The sequence below is a fragment of the Penicillium alfredii genome (assembly GCF_028826965.1).
Source record: "Penicillium alfredii strain IBT 34128 chromosome Unknown utg000002l_segment0_segment0, whole genome shotgun sequence".
NCBI classification, from domain to species: domain Eukaryota; kingdom Fungi; phylum Ascomycota; class Eurotiomycetes; order Eurotiales; family Aspergillaceae; genus Penicillium; species Penicillium alfredii.
Genome location: NW_026622699.1, coordinates 522,783 through 543,701, shown reverse-complemented (window position 1 = coordinate 543,701; position 20,919 = coordinate 522,783). Strand labels below are relative to the sequence as shown.

The window sequence follows — 20,919 nt, the reverse complement described above, 5'->3', positions numbered from 1 at the left end:
TCTCGGATTGGCTAAAGGAGCCCGAATGCAAGTCATACTCGCAAGGTATCAGGCCGGTCGGGGGCTCCTGGAGCGATGGGCCATATGTCATGGTACTTAAGGCTGGCGGGGAGCAATTGCGCGGTTGAAAAATTGACAATGGAGCCGGAAAGCTACACATTTGCTCTGGTATCTTTCCATTCGAGTCCACTCGTGTGGTAATTAGGTCAAAATGTTGCCAGCCTTGGTTCCTTTCAGTTTGTGCTGCGCGCATAGGGTCCATCGCCGGGAAATACTGGTAATCGAAGAAGGACAGTCAACAAGGGGAAAGGAAACTTAAGGCATAAGCATTTGCAGGACGAAGCCGTACTTATATCCAGTATATGTCATCGCCACTCAGGCGACCAAAGCGTTCCCGGGGCTCTCTTGTATGGACCAAAGGACCACGAAATCATGCCCCCTCTCCAATAAGGGCCTAGACCAGTGTAGACATGGACACCGCTCTTTTACAGTCCCCGAGCTCCGGGGCAACCTGACCGTGCTTGCCATATGATTTGCACCGCTTCACGCCATCTCCACATATATGACTCAAATATGGATAATACTAGCTCACTTGCTATACCCGGGCGAGAGGTACTCATATCTTGTGCCAGTCCTGACTTGTGTTGATAGACTCGACAGAATAGATGCTGGGTACTTCCGCTGCAGTTGACGGATTAGAAGAGGTTTCTACAATATTTCGAGCGACATTAAGAGTAATATTTCTGCATACATAGAAAGCCATAGTACATCAAAATAGCTCAGCCCCCCAGACACCGCCAGGGAAAGGAGAATAAGCTAAATATGTTCAGGCTAGGTTTCAGTGCCTGGCTATTGTCGATTTCCTTTGATTGGACTAGCGGGCTGTAGACCATCTTATCATTTTGTGACAGCTGAGGGTTTGAATCTGCTTTTTGTGGATATGATGGGACATTCTCGCGAGGATTCGATAACTCTGGAGCAGTTTTGCCACATTGAATATCCTGCAAGAAACTGCTGCGCATGGGGCTTGCAGCTTTGCAGGGAATGGCTATAATGCTTGGCATTGTTGTGTAGGTTGGCGAATATGCCTTTGACCATTGTATAAGCCTTGCACCAAAACCGGATATCCCGTGTTCCACACATTTTCTTGCGCGTAGGAGAGGCAGAAGGCATGGTTTCGTCTCACCCAGCTCTTTTTCAAAATCAAAAAGGCCATCAAGCTGCTCGATCAGCTTCGAGTTGTTTGGTATGACTTCTGAGCTGATAGCAGCCATGACTCCTGTTTTGATAGCATCAACAGAGTAAAAGTTGCGTAGATAGGAGAGTGCCTATATCCTCTAGTTAGAGTAAGGTTCTAGACAATTATTCATCCACTAACCTTAGCACATTGAAGCCACTCAGTCAGTCGCATTGATCATTTTGGACTTTTAAACAGTCTCTAACCAACCACACTAGACTGTCTGAGCGAGCTATAAGGGTTGTCAAAGCTTTCTTCTCTTCTCCATCTCTTTTCTCGAAGGACTTGATAGATAGATTCAGATACAAATCGTGATCGATCTCGGTAAGGTTTTCGGCGTAAGACAATGGCAGGAAATCCTCGAGGAAATCGGTGCGGGTATCGAGTGGAATCTTCCAGTCCCCATCAATGTACCTATTGAAGCGAAGTTCAAGCAACTGGAGTTGGTGCCATATTGCTTTGGCGGATGTCGGTTTTTGAAGATGATTCTCCAAGGGCCTAGTTATAAAGTGCCGGAGTGGTGTGATCAGATCGACATCGCTCAATTTCCTTTTTTGGACACAATCATATACATGCTGGATGACAGCAATGATGAATTTGTCAGAACCATTGGCGTTGAGCTCCTGTCATTTCGTATTAGTGACCGGTTGTCCCGTCGGCGACGTCGGAGAGTATACCTCCTTCACACTAAGCAAGAGTTCAGCCCGTTTCCGCCTTCTCACGAAATAGTAGTAAATTTTGGAATGGATCCATTCGTATTCCCGAAAGGCGGTCTGCAGCTCTAGAGAGTGAAACTCAACTGCATACTGTACCATCGATCCGAAAGGGATTCTCTTGACTTTGTTCGAGCTTTCCACCAGTAACTTCCCTGCAACAGAGCCACATGTTTCGGTTTTAATATCTTTCGGGCGGAATTCCCAGCTATCACATAGAGGTATTTCTATCCCCTCGGGATAGTAGGTTTTCCCAGATCCAAAAGTTCCGAGGCGACTGATTGATTTGATATCCTCATCAGCTCTCCAATTGTAGTTCAGTGGCTGCAGGGTCCGGTCCAAACCGTACTGGGCCGTCCGTGCGTCGGTTTGTATAGATTCGATATCTCTAGTGGTGCTGACAAAAGAGGCGGAATGGACACGCCCTAGACAAGTGGTTAGTATAATGCTCGCATACTATCATGAAGCGCCTTGGCTTGTTGTAGCAAAACTTACCACTATCAGGATGATCGCCCAGCTTGACATCGGCCATGATGGATTCGAGACTGATGAGAATTTGAGTACACCAGAACGGCGGGGGAAGGGGAGAAGCTGCGTCGTTATATGTGACAGAAACTTGGATCTACGCTAAGATCGCATTGGCTGGGTCAATTCTGTCCTCTCCCCAGCCAACGGATTAGGTCGGTACAGCAGTCGCTCCCATATATTTGTAAATACCTGTTATGCTTTGTCGAGTACCAATCAATTTCGCGATTCATAGGCCAAGCCCGTAGATCAGTACCCCTTTATCTCTTACATTACATGTCAATAGAGGATGTCACAAAAGGTTGTGGGGCTTCAATCGTCCGTCCAATGAAAAGACTATTCTTCTATTTCTACCAATCATATAACAAGATTATTTTTCAAAAGAAACCAAGGATCTTGTCTCGTGAATACATGAAAAAGATGCACATCATTTTCCTCTGCTTAAGCGGAGACCGACCCACTACCCGAGCACTCACGCTAGCTGACGTTTGTTTCTAGACCTGGGTCTTGCTCTATTAGCAAAATGATATAGAGTTGGGAAACAGTCTCTTACGTTTGTACTTGAGGATCTCGTCAAGTTGAAAACATTCACCAAAATAAGGTCTGCCGTATTCGTTGTATTGGATCTTTATTGTGTCACACTCGGTGTGCTGACCCATGGAAGTCTCATAGACCTCCAAGAATTCGCTCTGCTCCTCTGACAGAAGGCTTTTGTGGTGATCGTCCTTCTCTTCGCCGCAGTGTTTCAAGACACGATCAGGGTTCGCAAACCCTTTCATGCACAATGGGCATGCATAGTGTATCGCGGCGCACTTGGCTATATCTCTCATGATCGCAAACCTCTTTCCCATATTGGAAGGATTTGACCGAGTCTTCGCGTCAACAATGAAGGAGACTTTGAAGCAAGCCCCATATTCCCGAGGACCGGGTTTATCCCAAATCAGCGGAAGGTCTTCGACCAATATATCTTCCCATCCAATAGCAATACCAAATTTTGTTAGAAAACTGCCAAAGTCACCCTCTGTATTCACTGTTCCAAGCGCTCTGTGGGTGATATCTGCCTGGTCTAGTTTCCCTCTTTCTCGGCAATGGGTGAAAAGGGTCTTGGCATCGGAATATGGAATATGACACAAGGGACAGAGGTAGATCTTTCGTGATGCGAGAAATATTTTTTCCAACAACCTGCATTGTGTCTCTTGGTGGTGGCCCATTGTCGTGAACGTTCAGGGTGCCACCCTTTAGCTATCCGGCCTGGGGCTTACTGCTTTATATACATTTATATTGCTGAAAAGTCTACTTTTCATACAGAATATCATTTTTGAAGCGCATCACACCTCCCAGAGCGACGCATTCCGCTAGCTTGATAGAAACAGGGCTGCGATTTTAGCCTCACTTTGGTGGAGGCGGCGGAGTGCCGGGTAACTTGACCCCTGTTGTATCATATGCACCCCGTTTACTGTACACAAATTTATACTTAGTATATTGCAGGAAACAGGACATATTACTTACTTACTCAAGCGACAGATGGATGCCTGAACTCAGAGACATTTTTAATGGATATTGGCATGAGAGTAGGAAACAGTGGATGAAGCAAATAATTAAGCCTTTCCCTGGAATTCCAACCGCTCTTTAAAGCATTTAGTACTCGGATATCAGAATATGTGCTCAGAAATCAGAAATTGGTCTAGATTTTGGGTTAAAAATCCCCAATAGTATTTTTGGATGAAGAAACGGTGGCGTGCATGGCCTCGGTGGAATCTAGTCTTTGGTTATGTACAGGAAGACACAACCGTGGTAGAAATTTGGCTCTTTCTGATAACGGCCCCGATGCTTCTCGAGGTTTCAGGCAAAAGTACCACTACTATATCGGGTTCCTTCTTATATGAAACTTTACCACTCGTCTAATTGTTAGGTCAACTTAAAAAATATACCACTGCTATTTCTTTTCGGTATTCTGGTTTGGAATAGTGACATCTACATCCTTTTACGCATGTGATAGTATAGGTCTTGCGGGGCACCTTAACAGAAAAACTGATTAATGATCCACTAAACTAATACAGGAAAAAGAACACATTTGGTAATGTGTTTAAGAGACTAGAGCCGCCGGGGCCGGCGCGGGGCAGCTGGCGCGGGGCAGTCTCGCTCGTGACGCCTCTTGTTGCTTTGTGTGGTAAAGGTCTTACCGCAGCCAGTGTTGGAGCAGCGGAAGGGCCTCTCGCCTGTGTGCGAGCGTAAGTGTGTAACTACCCCGGCCTTCCGTGGAAAGGGCGTCTGGCAGAGGTCGCAAATATACCACTTGTTCATCTGCGTATATGTAGCGGAAGTGATGGTGATAATAGAGGGCAGGTGAGTGTAGGGTTGCTGCGGTTGGGATGCATCGATGGGCGATGTGTACTGGGTGGCTTTAGGGGCTGGCGAGGCGTAGGGCCCTGCGATGTGGGGGATGGGGGCTGATCCGGTGCTCAAGATAGATGAGCGGTGCGTTTGCTCGGCCACAGGTTTGTTTTTTAGCTCCGACGGGGTGTGAGCATTGCCCGACCCTGAATGTGGACGTAGCTGTTGTGGTTGGCGTTCTATTATAAAATTAATAACAACGTAAAGGTGAATATGAAGGCGTGACGGTAGTAACATACTGGCTAATTGCTGAGCACCGTGGGCACCCTCGAGCAGAGAGCACTTGGGCTCTTCGACCAGGGGCGAAGGCGAAGCTTGGGAATCGGAGTAGGGCTTGGGGGCTCCGTGGACGAGATAGGCCAGATCCATGATAGATGTAGTGTTGGAAATCGGGGATCATGGGCAGACACGAGGGTTTATAGTCTCGTTTGGATGATCGCTGTGTTGTTGGTAAGAGGGTAGAAGTGTGTTTATCTTCCATACATGAAAATTCAGGAATGACATATAGAGCGAAATTACCAATAAGTACTTGCAAGAATATAGTTGACGGTCAGCCACAACCGTGCGTCCCAACTACTCCACTGGTATCGAACGGGGGTTTAAGAACATCGTGATAAGGTATGAGGGAGGTCCAATTACTGAGATTATTTCATAATTCTCAGTGCAAAAATGAGCTTCCCAGGAAACCGAACCGGTAGTTTCGCAATTTGGATAAAGGCTATCCAAAACTGCGGAACATGTTGGGCTTCGCCATTCTATGGGAAAAAGTTCACCCTTAGAATATGAGACATAAACCTCTTGTTTTAAGGCAAGGGCAAGCCAGGTGAAATTGCCGTGCTCGGTGTTCACAAATACAGGATCTAACATCCTTTTCCACAAAGCACTATACAATCTCCGTCCTAGCTGGCGCCCATGGACCAAAAGTGGACAAAGCTCCATCATTGCCACGTATACCTGGTCAGGTGAAAAGAACCTAGTTCCAGGAGGTAGGCCGAATTTTGCTTGACATGCAAAAGCAATCTGCTCTTGAAGAGGAGACATATATGTGCTAGAGATCTCGTCCACTCTGACCACTAAATCGTCAATCAGTAACTTTCCATAGAAAATGTAGGATCAACCCACAATGTTCTAGACCAATGAAATGAGGGCGAAGATCAAGTAGGTCCATGATGAGCTGAAATTCAACCCTTCAGGTATATCCCACTCCAGTATTCCCTAGAGAAACACCAGGTAATCGAGCAGATGGCAGCCCTTATTATAGTTGCGCTTTTAATTAAGTGTAGAGCCCATGGTAAACAAGGTAATCGAGCAGAGGGCAGCTCTGATTATATATTCCCTAAAGGGACTTACTTCAGCTGCAGCGAGGACACCGTGAAAACGACTCTTGGATCAAACCTCCATCAGTCCTTCCCATGATGGGTCTGCTAACTCCGCGTGCACAATTCCCAGTGACAATAGTCAACATTTCATCTAATGTAAATCAAGATTTTCATTCTTAATAACACCCGATGAGCCTCGCGGCATGATTTGCGATATTTGTCTATTAATTTTTCCAATGTGCGTATAAATACACGTAAATTTCAGCCCTTCGTTCTAATGGCGCTGTGGGGGATATCTTTCTGAACCGCTATTGGGCTGAGATTCTACGACGATATTTGGGTGGAGGTTATCCAGTCACCTGATGTCGCGTGAACCCCTCTAACTGCCCCGCAACGCTACATTTTCTTTTTTTCACACGATCAAAGGTAGAATAAGATACAGTGAAGGATGGTTACTGGAGACTGTCACAAGATACTATTCACCGAGTATGGTCCTTCTCAGATGAGTCAAACCGATTAGATAAAAATGGAGTACATCGTGTCAGGAAGCTCCTGGATCGTTTCTTTTGCTGGTTTCCACGAACCATTGAAGCTCCAATTTTTCTTTTCCGGGTGGCCCTCTTGGTGATTGGCTGAATAGATTCCTTTTTACTTGCATCCACCGAAGGAACGATGGAATTCAGCTCTTTGGTCCCTCCACTGTTCATGGACCGTTCAAGTCCTGCTTGACAGTTCGTTCTCAAGGGACGCTCATCATTCAGTGTTGTTTTCCAGAAGCAAACGGGTGACGGCTCACGATTTCGGTCTCTGATATCCTTCAAGTCGCTCATAAGAGAACCCACACCACCCAAGTTGACGTTGGTTTCCCAACTTCCAATGTTATTAGGGAACTGGACTTGTTCGAGATCGACCACCCTGACTTTGTTACAGTCAAGGTCCTCGTTGTCGCAGAACAAGAAATTATCCAGTTTTTGGTCCCAATATTCAGCGCCATGGTCATATAATTTCTTAAGCGCTTCGGTAAGGTGAGTTTCTAAGACATTCAATGTTTCGTCTTGGAAGTTGGGTATATTCCGGGCGTGGTCGTATAGAGTTATTCCCTCGACATCGGAAAGAATAAGAGCTGGAATTCCATCGAAAGAGCCTTGGCCATAAAGCTGTGGGATCAATATTCCTTGAAGCTCGCTTAATCTTTCGTAGGCTTCTTTCTCAAGCAGGAATTCCTTCTCCCATTCATGTTTTTGTTGTTTAACAATAACCGAGGTGACTGTCGGGGGAATAGTGTGCCGGAATGAGCCTGGCTCGAGTTCTACTCGGTATACTGTATTACGGCGAGGATGTAGCCGCTTAACATGTTTCGCAGAGATAGGGTGGCCATCTAGATGAAAAGCCTAATACTATTTCAGCTGGACGAAGTCTTCTATATAGTGAAGGGTAAACATCTTACCTGGGATGTGTGCGTCCTTTGAAGCTCGAAGGACATGGAATTGAGGAACAGCAGAAGAGTGAAAGGTTGAAATGATAATATAGGCCAAGTGGTGAGTTGTGGATATGTGTGATGTAGAAGCTTGGCTATGGGGAACCTTTTAATAACTTAGAAGCTGGAGAGAGATGGCGAAAGCGAAGAAAGGGAGATTGTCGGTCTGCCCTTGAATAAAAGAAGGCCGGCGGCCAAGCACCCTTGGTCCGGATGAATGGTAGTTCCGTCATTGCCTTAGGCCAACAACTTCACGCGGGGAAACCCGTACGCGAGAAAAGCATATCTATAGATCGATTAAATTCGCCGAATTGCACTCAGGAAAGTTAAGTAAATGGGTCTGTTCACCATTTACCTAAGCTGGTTATAGTTACTAATGAAACAGTCTGCGGTATCTTCGTACGTCTCCTGACCGCACCTCCATATCCAAACCCCTTTTGTTTTCAGAGTACCATCCCGCCGGGAAGAAAATCTGTAGACAAATTCACGCCTGAATCCAAGTGGATGATCAGTATATTGGCGGCCATGCCTATCAAACCATACCGGCTCCCCTGACCAGTACACATATTTCCGTTCGTATCCATGTAAGGATAGACTCTTTCGCGCCGGCACAAGCTCTCCAGCCCTCAATGTTTTCGATTCTAATGTTGCGGACAAACGTATCCATCCCCGCCATGCAAGTCTATACAGCGAGTACTGCATAGTGCATTGGTTTTCTATGTTCATTCTTCGGGGAATGACACAGCAATCGATGGGACAGTCCTCGTTCGCAATATCGCGATAATTGGAAGCGTGAAACTGTATAATGACTAGGCTTTTCGTGTCAAAGACGAAAACTTGAGGGCATTGGTATTCATAGGCATATCTTCTCTCTGTCAGTAGATTATAGAAAATAAAGGTGAAAGAAGATTGCCATACGCTCTGAGTTCCTGCTGTAGTTTGCGAGTTACTGAACTCGCAGGTCTTTCAAATAGCCATTCCCTTGCCTTGATGACCCGAGGGGCTTTCATTTCCCCTATCATAGCGGCGAGCTCGAGCGACTTTATCGGATGCTCCATTGTCATTTGATAGTCAATTATCTTTGAGGACGACGCTGGTCCCAATGGCCCGTTGAGGGAACGTGACCAGAGAGCAGGAGCGCCAGGCTGAGGCGCTAATTGTGGGGACGGACTGGTCATGGCAAAATTACCTGAAAAAGCTAGCGCAACAGGTGGAGCAATATTCTGATCAAAGTCCCTAGTGACGTCGCCTTCGCTCGTTATTATCTCTGGTAAGGCATTCAAGCGGTGGGCGGGAGTTGCAAGGCCGACAAAATCGGCGTTTGAGGGTACCCCATTCGCTGACCCCAGAAAACGTTCAACTGATTTAATATCTGGCCGCCATATTTTGACATAATCCCGATCAAACTCGGCGAAGCCATTGGTCCATGGTTTGCTAGAGAGCGTGGGTTCCGTGTCGACATCTAGGGACGGAGGGCTAAAAATGGTCATCAGGTCGTGAACTGTAGTCGCCATAACTCTTGGAGTTTATAGTCTAAGCGTTAAGTGAAAGCTTGATAGAGTCCGTTGAAACTAGAACAAGATTTAGCTGGAGACATGGCTTCTTTTATGTGATTATCTGAAAGTGCTCCACTTCTATGCTCTATGGTACCCAAAAGAACATTGACTCCCCTGAGAGGGGCATAGGAGAAGCGTAGGGGACTGACTGGCATGAAGCAAAAAAAAAAAAAAAAAAAAAAAAAACCGAGAGGGAATATTTCAAGCACAGATTATTGATGGCTACCACAAAGTGACCGATCTACATGAGCTGTCAATGCTCAAACCTACCGAAGCCGTAAGGCGGATTTGTATTTTTCAGATGATCGTCAAAGTTGCTGTGCGGATAGGACCAATCAGGCTTCGCCGGAGGTGAATGGGTCTTCCCCAGCAGGAGCGGGGTTATAAAGACCACCAATTATATTCCAGAGAAACTTTCCGCAGAAAGTTTCTCTGGAATATAATTGGTGGTTCTAACGGGCGGAGACCCGCAATAAGACAAACAATCTCACCGATGTCCAGGAGACGGACCACATGATGTGGCCCAGGAGTGTGACCCCAGAAAATCGCCAATTACCTTTCAGAGAAACATTTCGTAATTGGTGGTCAGGATGGGCGGAGACCCGTCTACTGGAAAATGAACTTTTCTTAATGCCAAGTCTGGTCTCGAGGAAGACGCTTGCTTATCCTCTGTATCCAGTGTTTGAGCTTTGGACAGCACAGGAGTTTAAACAGTGAGGTAGCATGTGATCAGGCCTTGACACTTTTGAAGCTGGTATTAGAATATTGATTGTAAATGCCAAGAGCATGGTGATTGTACAGTATACATCGCTTTGTAGGCCCTGCGGTCAGATTATTCTTCTCGTAATAATTATCAGACTGCCCATAGAACATTTCATCGCCTGTTGCAGTATCTTCTCCGTAACTCCGTATTTAAGGGTCAGTTGTTCAGTTGACTTGGCAGCGGCTAAAGGTTTCCTTTTGGCCACTGATGATTAGTCTCGAACAGTTCGCGCTCACCGCACAGGCCCAACCGCATTAGTCCATCCAATAGACAGGGATGTGACAAGGGTACTCATGTACGTTGGGCTCACACTTGCATTCAATTCAAATTGGTTCACCCTCGGTTACATGTTGCCCCTTTTCAAAGTTTCGTCGATAAGATACTTATGGTTCCTTCCAAAATCCCCCCCAATAACTTGTCCTCGGACACAACATCTCGAAATCGAAATCCAGATGGATATCGAGAAGGCGCTAAAGGTCCTCCGAGACGCGCCTGTTGAAGCCTTCATGCTTCAAATCAGTGAAACGCTTTCGACAATTCAGCATGTGGATCAATTATTAGGAACCTTGATCACTAGAGGCTCGGAGTCCTCAGTAACCTCAACTTGCCGACTCTGCAAGCGAACGTCGAACAACAACAGAATAGCCAGTACTGCAGCACCTGGCTTATCCGGCATTGAACCTAACCGTCTTATGGATAACGCGAGAATCTCAAACCAGAAGCATAATTCCGACCAACACACACCGGAACAGCCCACACCAGAACAACCCACGCCAGAACAACCCACACCAGAACAACCCACACAAGCACAGCCAGCTATCAACAAGGATGCCACAGATCGGAATCGATCTTCTCCTCTCCTGAAAGCTGTGATAGAAGCTTTACCACTCATTTGGAGCCTTTCGAGAAAGAAGCCTTCCGATATTATTTCAAAGAAAAGGGCCCATCAGCGCGATAAACGGCTTGACCATATCCTACGATTTGAAAATGGGAAGTCTCAGAGAGTCAAGAGCTCTGTTGAAAATAAGCTTTTGCGGGGCATCGCACAACGATCGCTGGCTCTTGAATATTCCAGATATCAGGATCATCGCGAGGAAAAAAGACGAACCGATGAAATGTGTTATTTAATTCTACGTCCACCCCCTGAAAAGAAGGAAAAGAAGGGCAATTTGTACCAAGGAAGGTCTGGTACTATCCGTCTATGGTTGAGACAATACCTCACATTTGCAGCAGAGGATGAAAACATTGTTTTTGCGGCCGTTAATGCTGGAATCAAACAACTCATTGTCGAAGAACTACTGAAACGAAGACTTCGGCACGCTGGACTATCCCTTGACGCAGTCGCTATTTCAGCTGCGACTGCCTTGACGATACAACAATTCAAAGCTCTCCCACTTAAGGATATACTCTCTTTCGTTGACTTAGTATTGGAAAGTCAAACGGAAGTAAAACTGTCCAAGGACCAGCTGGAAACATTTGGCGAAGGTGTGCAAAAACCCACTGCTATGAAGGTTATCGACAAAACTTCCCCATGGTTCGAACAATTTCAAACAAAATATGATGGTGAGCACGGTGATCCTATAATAGGAGCCCATCTGATGGTATCCTCACAGAAATGATCTACTCAGATGTGAGACTCGAAGAAGTTTCACGAAAACGGCATCGTTCATCGTCTCCTTCGAATAGTGGTTCCTACAATGGCCCCGAGGAGGACCCGCCGCCTGCCTCTCCGCAGTCTAATTCAGACTCCGGTGTTATTTCTAGTGTGTCATTTGAATCTAAAGAGTATTATGGTCTACTAACAATTTTAGATACAGATTGCGCAACCTCTGAGCTCTTACCTGCTGAAGCAGTTGACCAGAATCAACATGATGATCTGGTGACCTCTGCTCCACTCGGCACTTCACCGTTCTCACCAAATAACACAAGATCAGCCGCAAATATACGGCCTATAAACGCCTCACAAATCCCATTTGATGATGTGCCGAATGAACAGTCCGCGTCTCTTCCTGAGGAAACCCACCGAAGAGCATTGCATGGGCAGATAAGCGACACCGGTGTATTTTATCCACTGGATTATTACCCTAATCTCGCTGAGGGTACTCAAAATTCCCCGGACTCTCAGCTCCTTGATGGCTTCAATGCCCTGAACTTTCCCAGTCTTGCTCTGGACGCCCAAAGCTCCCCGGGCTCTCAGCTCCTTGATGGCTTCAATGCCCTGAACTTCCCCAATCTTGCTCTGGACGCCCAACTCCCCCCAGATTCTTACCTCTCCGATAGGTTAAATGCCCTGAACTTTCCGGACCTCGTTCTTGGCACTTAACCCCCCTTCCCAGGTCTAAATTACCCAGTATCTTTAATATATTATATAATCAATGTTCCCCCTAATGCTCGAGATTAAAGTAGCTTTTGTGAGGGAGTAAGCTGTGTCGTATACATCCTTCCGCACTCTAGGCATTCAAATTGTTCTAGATAAAAGCTGGTGTGATATACTTGTCACTGATTTTGTACATATGCCCATCAGATTCATTGTTCGAAACGATTCTATTTCGATGCTCATATCATTTGCCTTCTTTCAGCGTAATGATCATGATATCTGCACCGCTTGTGCTGTCCGGCGTGAGAACTCGGTCGGCCTGATCTCTGATATCCCAAAACGACCCCGGTAAAAGAGTTTCTGCTGGTGTCAAACTCGAAGTCCCTTGTATAGGAACAAGCAAGAGTCGCTTTGTGGGGTTTTCGATTCTCGCAGCTTTAAAAAAATGGAAGACGATGCAGTCATGAACCTAAATAAAAAGTCTATTAGATATTATGTGCAGAGAATATAAGCAAAAGGACGAACTTCATAACCCTGAGCCTCCATATCCGTTTTCATCGCTTTGCTCTCAGTCAAAAGTCCATATTGCCACCCAAAGCGACTCTCTCTCGTGCGATCTGCAGTGTTGTTCTGGATGATATTCCTCGTCTTCAGCACGATCTCTTTCGCGCTATCCCATAGAGGTTCGCCCGCCATCGGGGTTATAAAGAATCCTATCTGGAGAACGTGAAAGTCAGTAACAGAAGTTTCAAGAATATTGTAGAGCTTTACATGTTGTAGCGTTTAAGAAGATCGAAGGTATGTTTAAGAAATCGCGAGGAGCAAAGGCGGGGGCTTGCCTTAATCTCTTAAGGTGCCCGATAAATCACATGACTTTACTGCCCAAAGCGCGGCAGGGAAGTGTCACGGGACGCGTCCCGTCAGGTGACCCCGATCCCCTTTCAGTTACCGTCCACTCTGCGAATGATTATCTTCTCCTTCCGCACTCTGCTCGGCTTGTTTTTGCTCCTTTGCTCGTGACAATCACTGCGCTGAAGTCATAGACCATTTAGAAAATGGCGAATCGAATGTATGGCCTCTGGCACGACGGACCGGGAGACCGCTGGAACTAGAAGAGAGATATCTTACCAGCATTGCAATGCAGGGTCTTGATTTCGTGGAATCGACGAAGTTTGAAACATCAGTTGTATCTACTAAGGACCTGCCTTTCTGCAAGCAGGCGTAGTCTTGAATTGATGATATCTCTGTCACGAAGCTGCTTCGATTTACCTGCATCAGATTCTCATTTCCCCACTTCTGTTTGCTCACTTTGAATCACCGAGTCTTTGCCATCACCAAGGCTACCAGATTATATGCATTCCGATGCTTCGTCCCCAACTGCCTCGTTTAAGGGCCTCGCATCAATAGTCGCCTCACCTGCTTATCCAATAATTGGCTGGTTAAGCCGTTCGTTGAAGCCATTGGAAATACAGGGTATAAGCTTGGACCTGGCAAGAAACCCCCGGCACCCGCTGATCATACAGTCACTCTGTCCTTAGTGCGCATTATGAATCCGCTGCTGAGCCGCCGGCCGGCCCTTCTTCGAAACGCCGTTCGAATTGCCTCCTGTGTTCTCCGAATCCTCCTTTGAACCCTCCTTTGGTCCCGCCTTCGAATCCTCCGAACCCCCGGTTTCCGTCCCCATCGCGGCGTCGTCCACTGGCTTGACCGGGATCTGAACTACCCCACACGCTATACCATTTCAGACCAATCTGTTCCGCACGGAACAGATTGGACCAAAATGTAATAGTACGGGCATGGAGCTCCACCATGGCGCATCCTATCGGGGCGCTGAAGCACTTGAATATCTGTGGAGGCCATACAGGAATAAAAAAGAGACGTGTATCTTTTCTCGCCCGCAAATACAATGGCCCGTTGTACATTTTCATGTTTATTTAAAATAGCTTTGAGAGCCCACCCTAAGCCTTATAGGGAAATGCTTACCCTAGAATGTCCTAGCAACAATACTAGGTTGGTTCTACGGGTTTGCTAGGCTCTAAAAAACGAGGGCAACATTACTATAGACAATGACCTTCTGTCTGCCTCTATAAGGATACTCGTGAAATCTCTCGACTATATCACTCTTCTTAAACTATCTCTGATAACTTGATATTTTAATATATCGTCTTGCTTGCTATCTAATGGCCTCGTTTTCTTCCTCCGATAGTGCAATAGCAATATAGCTTGGTATATACCCTATCGTTGATATCAGGAGATCATACGACAAAGTATCCAATTTGTTAAGTTTATAGACTACTTCGATTTTGCTATATCCTATATAGGGCCGAAACCGGAACGGGGTTTAGCGTAAGACGTACAAGATATATCTAGTAGGATCCTATAGCTAATTATATATAAATAGGTACCGATGACCCTAATTCTATTTCTTTTCCACGGCAAACTATTTCGTTAATAGTATTATAGCATCTATTGCTAGAAAACGTCTTAGCTATATACCATAAGTCCATAAACTCTTTATTTAAGATAGCCGATACACAGATAGTAATAAATACTCTTTCGTATTTCTATATATAGTATAAATTATCTTACTCTATACGAGAACCGAAGCTTATTTTATAAGGAGGTATTCGTTTTCTTTAAATAGGTATTCTATACAAAACCACTATTCTAATAGCCTATCTCCCTACCATTAAGCTACATATATGGCTTACGCGGTGGTTTCAATCTCTTCTTCCTTCCACAGACAATAACATGCTTTAGGATAGCCAAGAGGTGCTACTAGATATACAAAATAGGGATACTATATATAAACTAATATATATAAAATCTCTATTATCTAGTCTTTACTAGGCCGATATAGAAAGAAACCCTCACCAGTCATTCGAAGGCAACCCTAGTAAGCCTCTCCCCACGGGAATACCGCTTATTTTATTATTTGGCCCTAGATACTATAGGAGGCGCTTCTCGAGAGGAGTCAATTTATTCTTACCAAAGTAGGGACACTATTAGACTTCCTTCAGCTCCTGAAAAAGCCGCGATACGCCCCTAGGAAGCAAGGAATCCTGATTTTTAGTATTTTTAGCCAGCCTCGATCAACTTCTTAAGACCCTTTTCCTATCAACAAGATAGTAGACATAGTAAAACCTTATAGACTAGAAAAGTCTCCTATTCTATTAGTAAGTATATCCGTACTTAACTTCGTTTCTAACAATAAAAATATATCTAATAATTCCCTATCTTAGCCAAAACAACTAGATATCTATCTACTCGCTAAAATCGGAAAATTTCAGAGTTATCTTGGTATTATCTACAATCATAAGCTAGTCGATAGACCGGACTTACTTTTCTAGGTTAAATATTATAACGGGACTACTAGAGTTGTCCGTTACGGAAAGTGGGTTTATAGATAACCGAAGTATATACGGGACCGATTTTATCTTTATATTAAGATTTGTCACGCTAAGGAGTACGTTGATTAGAGAGATTAGGGCTTTTTAAAGGATAGATTCGGGGTCGAAAAGAAGGAAATACTACTTATAGCGTGGTTAAACAATTCCGAGCAGACAAAGAATTCTTAAGAGTAATATAGTAATTATCCTATATCTTATCCTTTTCGCTCTAAAGCTAATAATAGAAAAATATCTATAAAACCAGCTAATCTATAATATACTATCTAGTTATAACCCCCCGCGTCCGGTAGTATTAAATAGTGTAGCTAATAAACTAGTCCTAGAAATAGATATTAGAATAGATTATAGTTTAGTTTCGGCTATACTAATATAAAAGTATTATTATTCTCTTAATCTTTTTTAATATCCGTAATTATGGCTACTATATATTTACCGCTATCTATTATATTCTTCTTCAATTAACCTAATTATATCTATTTATACTATAGGAACGGGTTTAAATAACTCGAGGTTACTATCCGCTAGAAAATACTTGAAATACTTATAGAAGAAGTACTAAAACCAAAGCCTAGCTAGTAACCTCTAGATATTAGCTATAAGTTAAGTACAGTATTAAAATTAAGTACGAGATCAATAATATTCCTATTATACCCTATAAAGTTTATATTAATATAAGTTATAGAGCAATATAATATTTTAGTAGAGATTCTATACTATCTCGATATAGACACGGTTAAAAATTCTATTAATAAAACGTAAGACCCGATACTACCTAAGAGTGCCCGATTAATACTTTAGGAGTTTTGTCGAATTCGAAAGTCCCAAATCGAATACGCGAATAGCCATATTAGTATAGATCTCAAATTCAAATCCAATTTATATTCTAATAGTGAATATACAAATCAATCGCTAAGTGGAATTCAAGTACATAAACCCACCTCGTATCCCATACAGTCCATAACGGCAGTAGTATTATATATTCAAGTAGATACTTTAAAGGATAGATCTGCCAGCTCTGGCTCACCGCCGTTCCCACTGTCTTGAGCTGGATAATTTTAAGTTTGAGGCAATTTTTGTTTCTAATTTCTATTTGTTACTCTTTTATGGGCGTATCCGTTGGAAGGTCAGTATATCTAGAGGGGCTAGCTGGAATACGACATTATGAGCCAGAACTTCTATAAGCGGCCTTTTCAGCTGAATATACTAATAATGCCAAATTCTATAAGAAGGACCAGCGGACCTCTCACGATTTACCCCAGGGAATCTCTGGCAACCTTTTAAATCCTTCAGGTATTCATCACCTCACCATGTCCCAGAGGCAATCCCTACGCAGGGTTTTACCGGCAGACGAAGTTTCCAACACCCCGGTTCTAAGCATGGGCTCATCGGATGAACGGCGACACATAGCTTCTATGGCTTGCAAGGAATGCAAGAAAAAAAGGACCAAGGTCAGAAGTATAAGACCAAAACCTGGTAGATTGAACTAACGAATCTTCTATAGTGCTCGGGAACAACACCATGTACGAGCTGTGTAGCCAGGGCTTGCTACTGTATATACGAGCCGAATCGTGATCGAAGACGAAAATCTTATATGGCTGGGCTTTCAGACTCCCAAGCTGCTTTCCATAGATTGGTCAACCAGATTCGCTGTGGAACAACCGACGATCTATTTCAGCTAGTGTGGATGATTCAACAATTTTCGACAGATCAAGAGGCAATCAGCTATCTCGTACAATTGCGGGATGGACAGTAGCCTCCGTCTTCAAGCCTTCCTTTCTTCGCGGGCCGCTTCCTGGAACTACTGAACCTGGTTTGAACGCGTAACCAAAAAGATCCTTCGTCGCAACGGATCGACTTTGCATCGTTATCACAGCACCGGGGAGTATCTTGGTAGGGTGGAAATTCATTAATTGCCTAGATAATATGCCGCTAAAACGGTATTATATAAAACAAGTGAATGAAGAACCTCAACTAATTCATTTCGTATAAATATATATAGATAAAGGCGTATAGGATCCATATTTATGATTACCTAAAATAGTCTTTTCAGAGTACAAGTCACCTACATCAAAACGCAGTGAATGAAAGCCCTAATTTCTTCTCTTACCTTGAATAGATTGGACAATGATATAGTATTCCTTGAGACAATTTTTATATCTATCGAAATAGATACTTTTTGGGAGCTATTGCTTGCGGTGGTCTGTATGTTGCTCTGAGGTATTGGTTATAGAGAGTATCATGGAATTCTTCCCTATCCCTGCCTTGTTCCTCCTGGGTACCCTAGGCTGGTAATGAATTGCTTTGGGGGGCAAAAGAGAGATAAAACCCAGTTTAGAAGTAGTGGGGGAAATATAATATGGGGGATGCAGGCCGTGATTGCCTTCAGTCAGGACTATCCTAACTTATAGAAGAAAGAATTTTGTAACTTAATAATAGTATAAAAGGAAATATAGATCCTTTATAAATATCAGATAATATCTACAATTTATTGTGACCTCTTACTCGTAAAGAATTATTGTTAGTGTACAGATATAGTCAGTAGAAAGTCTATCTACTAGTTCCGTTTCTTTATCTTAACATAAAAAGGCTTCTTTACCACGCAGTTTATTCCGGGTTCCGGCAGCATAAGCCTTGAAATCTGTCCTAGCTTCGAAAACTAGCCTACACTACCGGGGGGGACGCTTCCACGTAAAAGGCTTAGTTAGGACGCTATATACGTTCTAGATACTTACAAGGCTCTGCGAATAGTATATAACTAAGATAGTATACTTATTGACGACGCAATTTTGTTAGCCACGGCAAAGATACTTAAAGAAATTCTGAGTGTTAACACGCTCCGGAAATTATCCTATATAGCTTAGTATTTCGATGCAAGTTTACACGACGATATATCTCATTACCAGCTATCCTAGGCCCTCGATCGTTTTCTAGAACAGCCTATCGATAATACACTTTGGAGAACCCTCTATATACGATACAACAATTCTCGTGGCTCACTAAATAATTTCAAAGCCTCTCATAACTTTTTGTTATCTAATACTTAGCTTAGTTTCTAGCGATACTTATTGTAGGATCAATAATAAACTTATCTATTTCCTATCGCAGGTAACTTGTTGTGCCCTTAAGGTTCCAAATTACGTTTGCTTTCGCATGTTACACCTTTAATTTACCTTGTTGGTCCGAATTGGGTAGATAGTTAAAAAAAACCAGGCGATCCATAGCTATAAGATCAAATCCTAAGAAGCTGTTGTAGGATATCCTCTTATACGTTCGTGATCCACATATCTTTCAGGAAGTGCAAAGCTTCCTTATAATTATAATAGTCTGCTATAACGGCAACTTTGGCAAGCATCTCTAGGCTTAAGGTTCGGGTTATATGATATAATATTAGAATCAGAGTTATTAGGTATAGTAATAACTTACGCGACCTCTTAAGATGTATGCTAGTTGAAATGGCGTTTAGGAGAACCATCTCTATATAGACGCGATAATATATATTCCAACAGGACCACTTTGCATTCCCATGTAATTATACTGGAAAATATTGCTCCGGGAGCGTTTGGACGCACATGGCGAGGCGCACGAAAATGCCAAGGCATTCTGGGCGGACATGTGTATTATTCAGTGTGATCGACGGCCTTTGTGGATTTGGGGGCAGGGACTTCCGGTATTGGTGGCCGAATGTCCATATTAGATGCCTGTCAGTTGCTGTAAGGCTAGTAGTGACCGAAATCTACGGATCCGTATCTAGATGGGTTGGAAGTCAGGTGAGGTAGGTCTGTGGTTGCTGGGACAAGGACGTAGAGCAGGTGGCCCCAGGCCATGAACCGCCGGCTGTAGACGTACGGCCAATTTGGCCGTACGTCCGCGGCTGTACGTCGATCTTGGCTCTCAGTCCGCCAACTGGCGTCCAGGTTGGCTTATTGGCCCGAGCGGCTTTGAGTCTCCTGACTACACTCTGTATGAGATCAAAATCGACTGATCCAAGTCTCCCAATGGACTTTAAGCAGAAAAGAAGCTCGCGTCCAAAGGGCATAAAAGAGAAGAACCTGCTCCTAGATGATATCTTGAGTATATATATTAGACTGGGTACAAGACGGAAGGAATGTAGGCGCTTATAAGATACCCCATTTAGGACATGCATAGACCTATGTTGCTTAAAACAAGAACATAATACAGACAAGATTTATAGCACCCCGAGAGAAATCTAACAGAAGTTGTATGGGAATGAGAAACAGGTCTTGTATCTATGATAGAGCTGGGAAGGGCATCTTATAGGCGGTAGCACAAGAGATCTGTAACAGAAGTACGCATCCAAATAGCTTATATTAAGAGCGAGGGTCACTTGGGAGACCGAGAACAAAAGACTTCTTTCGAGAGGGTTCTGCTCATGGGAGAATCCTCTTGAGAGGAAATCAGTCATAGTACGGCCGAATGAAGAGCATAGGCAAAACAGGAGGCCATACGACAGCTCACGGCAGCCTCGCTGTTCCAGTGAGGGGTGATATCATTGGCTCATAAGCCTGCTGAAATAGTGGGTCTCGCAGTGGCCCCTTATTCGGTGGTCTCTCTAGACACTGTTACAGACCCTTGCAACAGCCAGTTGTTAGAGGCCCCGCAACTTGACGATGGGCCACCGAAGGCCAATGGACCGATCAGTGAGCATGAGCCTGAGCGCCAGCGGAGACTGACGGCAGAAGTCACGTGTAAGACAGCATTTATTCTATATGTGCCTATACGTACCGGATTTCCCCAATGACGACGATCACGTGATAACTAACCTGTTATGGACGACTCATCGGGTGATGAGCCCAGACTCATCAGCGATGAGACCGGATAGCATCAGCGATGAGTCCCGAACTTATCGGGTGATGAGAGGAACCGGATATATAAGGACACCCCTTCGCACATGTATTGGTCCAGCGATAAGGTGACATCTGCGTTGTGCCGACAGCAAGAAGAGTATATTACTAATGAGCATGCGACATTGATTCTATGAACATAAACATCACACGATAGCCCTGTCAAACAAGAAATACAGACTAAAGTCCTGGACCATCATATAGCTGCTCAAAAAGTTCATTACCAGAAAAATCGACAGAGGACTTCTCGGACACGGTGGGAATATGACAGTAACGAACTATTCAAGCCGCGGGCCAGCCAGACTAAGAGGCCAGCGGGACTACGTGAATCGGTTTCATCTTGCCC

General features: G+C 44.3%; 4 protein-coding genes across 4 annotated transcripts; 1 reads left to right on the top strand and 3 right to left on the bottom strand.

Moving 5' to 3' along the window:
• Positions 1–779: 779 nt before the first annotated feature.
• NUU61_001395 (uncharacterized protein) lies at positions 780–4,023 on the bottom strand (the record flags this gene model as incomplete). Its single annotated transcript, XM_056651977.1, has 7 exons — positions 780–1,328; positions 1,444–1,860; positions 1,915–2,375; positions 2,446–2,541; positions 3,029–3,519; positions 3,869–3,931; positions 3,989–4,023. 7 exons carry the CDS (start codon positions 4,021–4,023, stop codon positions 780–782), a joined length of 2,112 nt encoding a protein of 703 aa, XP_056515244.1.
• A 546-nt stretch (positions 4,024–4,569) lies between these two features.
• On the bottom strand, positions 4,570–5,238 carry NUU61_001394 (C2H2-type zinc finger protein; the record flags this gene model as incomplete). The annotated part of the gene is made up of 1 exon (XM_056651976.1): positions 4,570–5,238. One exon carries the CDS (start codon positions 5,236–5,238, stop codon positions 4,570–4,572), a length of 669 nt encoding a protein of 222 aa, XP_056515243.1.
• A 5,198-nt stretch (positions 5,239–10,436) lies between these two features.
• Positions 10,437–12,307, top strand: NUU61_001393 (uncharacterized protein; the record flags this gene model as incomplete). The annotated part of the gene is made up of 3 exons (XM_056651975.1): positions 10,437–11,518; positions 11,572–11,747; positions 11,796–12,307. 3 exons carry the CDS (start codon positions 10,437–10,439, stop codon positions 12,305–12,307), a joined length of 1,770 nt encoding a protein of 589 aa, XP_056515242.1.
• Positions 12,308–13,845: 1,538 nt separating this feature from the next.
• Positions 13,846–14,112, bottom strand: NUU61_001392 (uncharacterized protein; the record flags this gene model as incomplete). The annotated part of the gene is made up of 1 exon (XM_056651974.1): positions 13,846–14,112. The coding sequence occupies one exon, from the start codon at positions 14,110–14,112 to the stop codon at positions 13,846–13,848; it is 267 nt and encodes an 88-aa protein (XP_056515241.1).
• Positions 14,113–20,919: the final 6,807 nt, after the last annotated feature.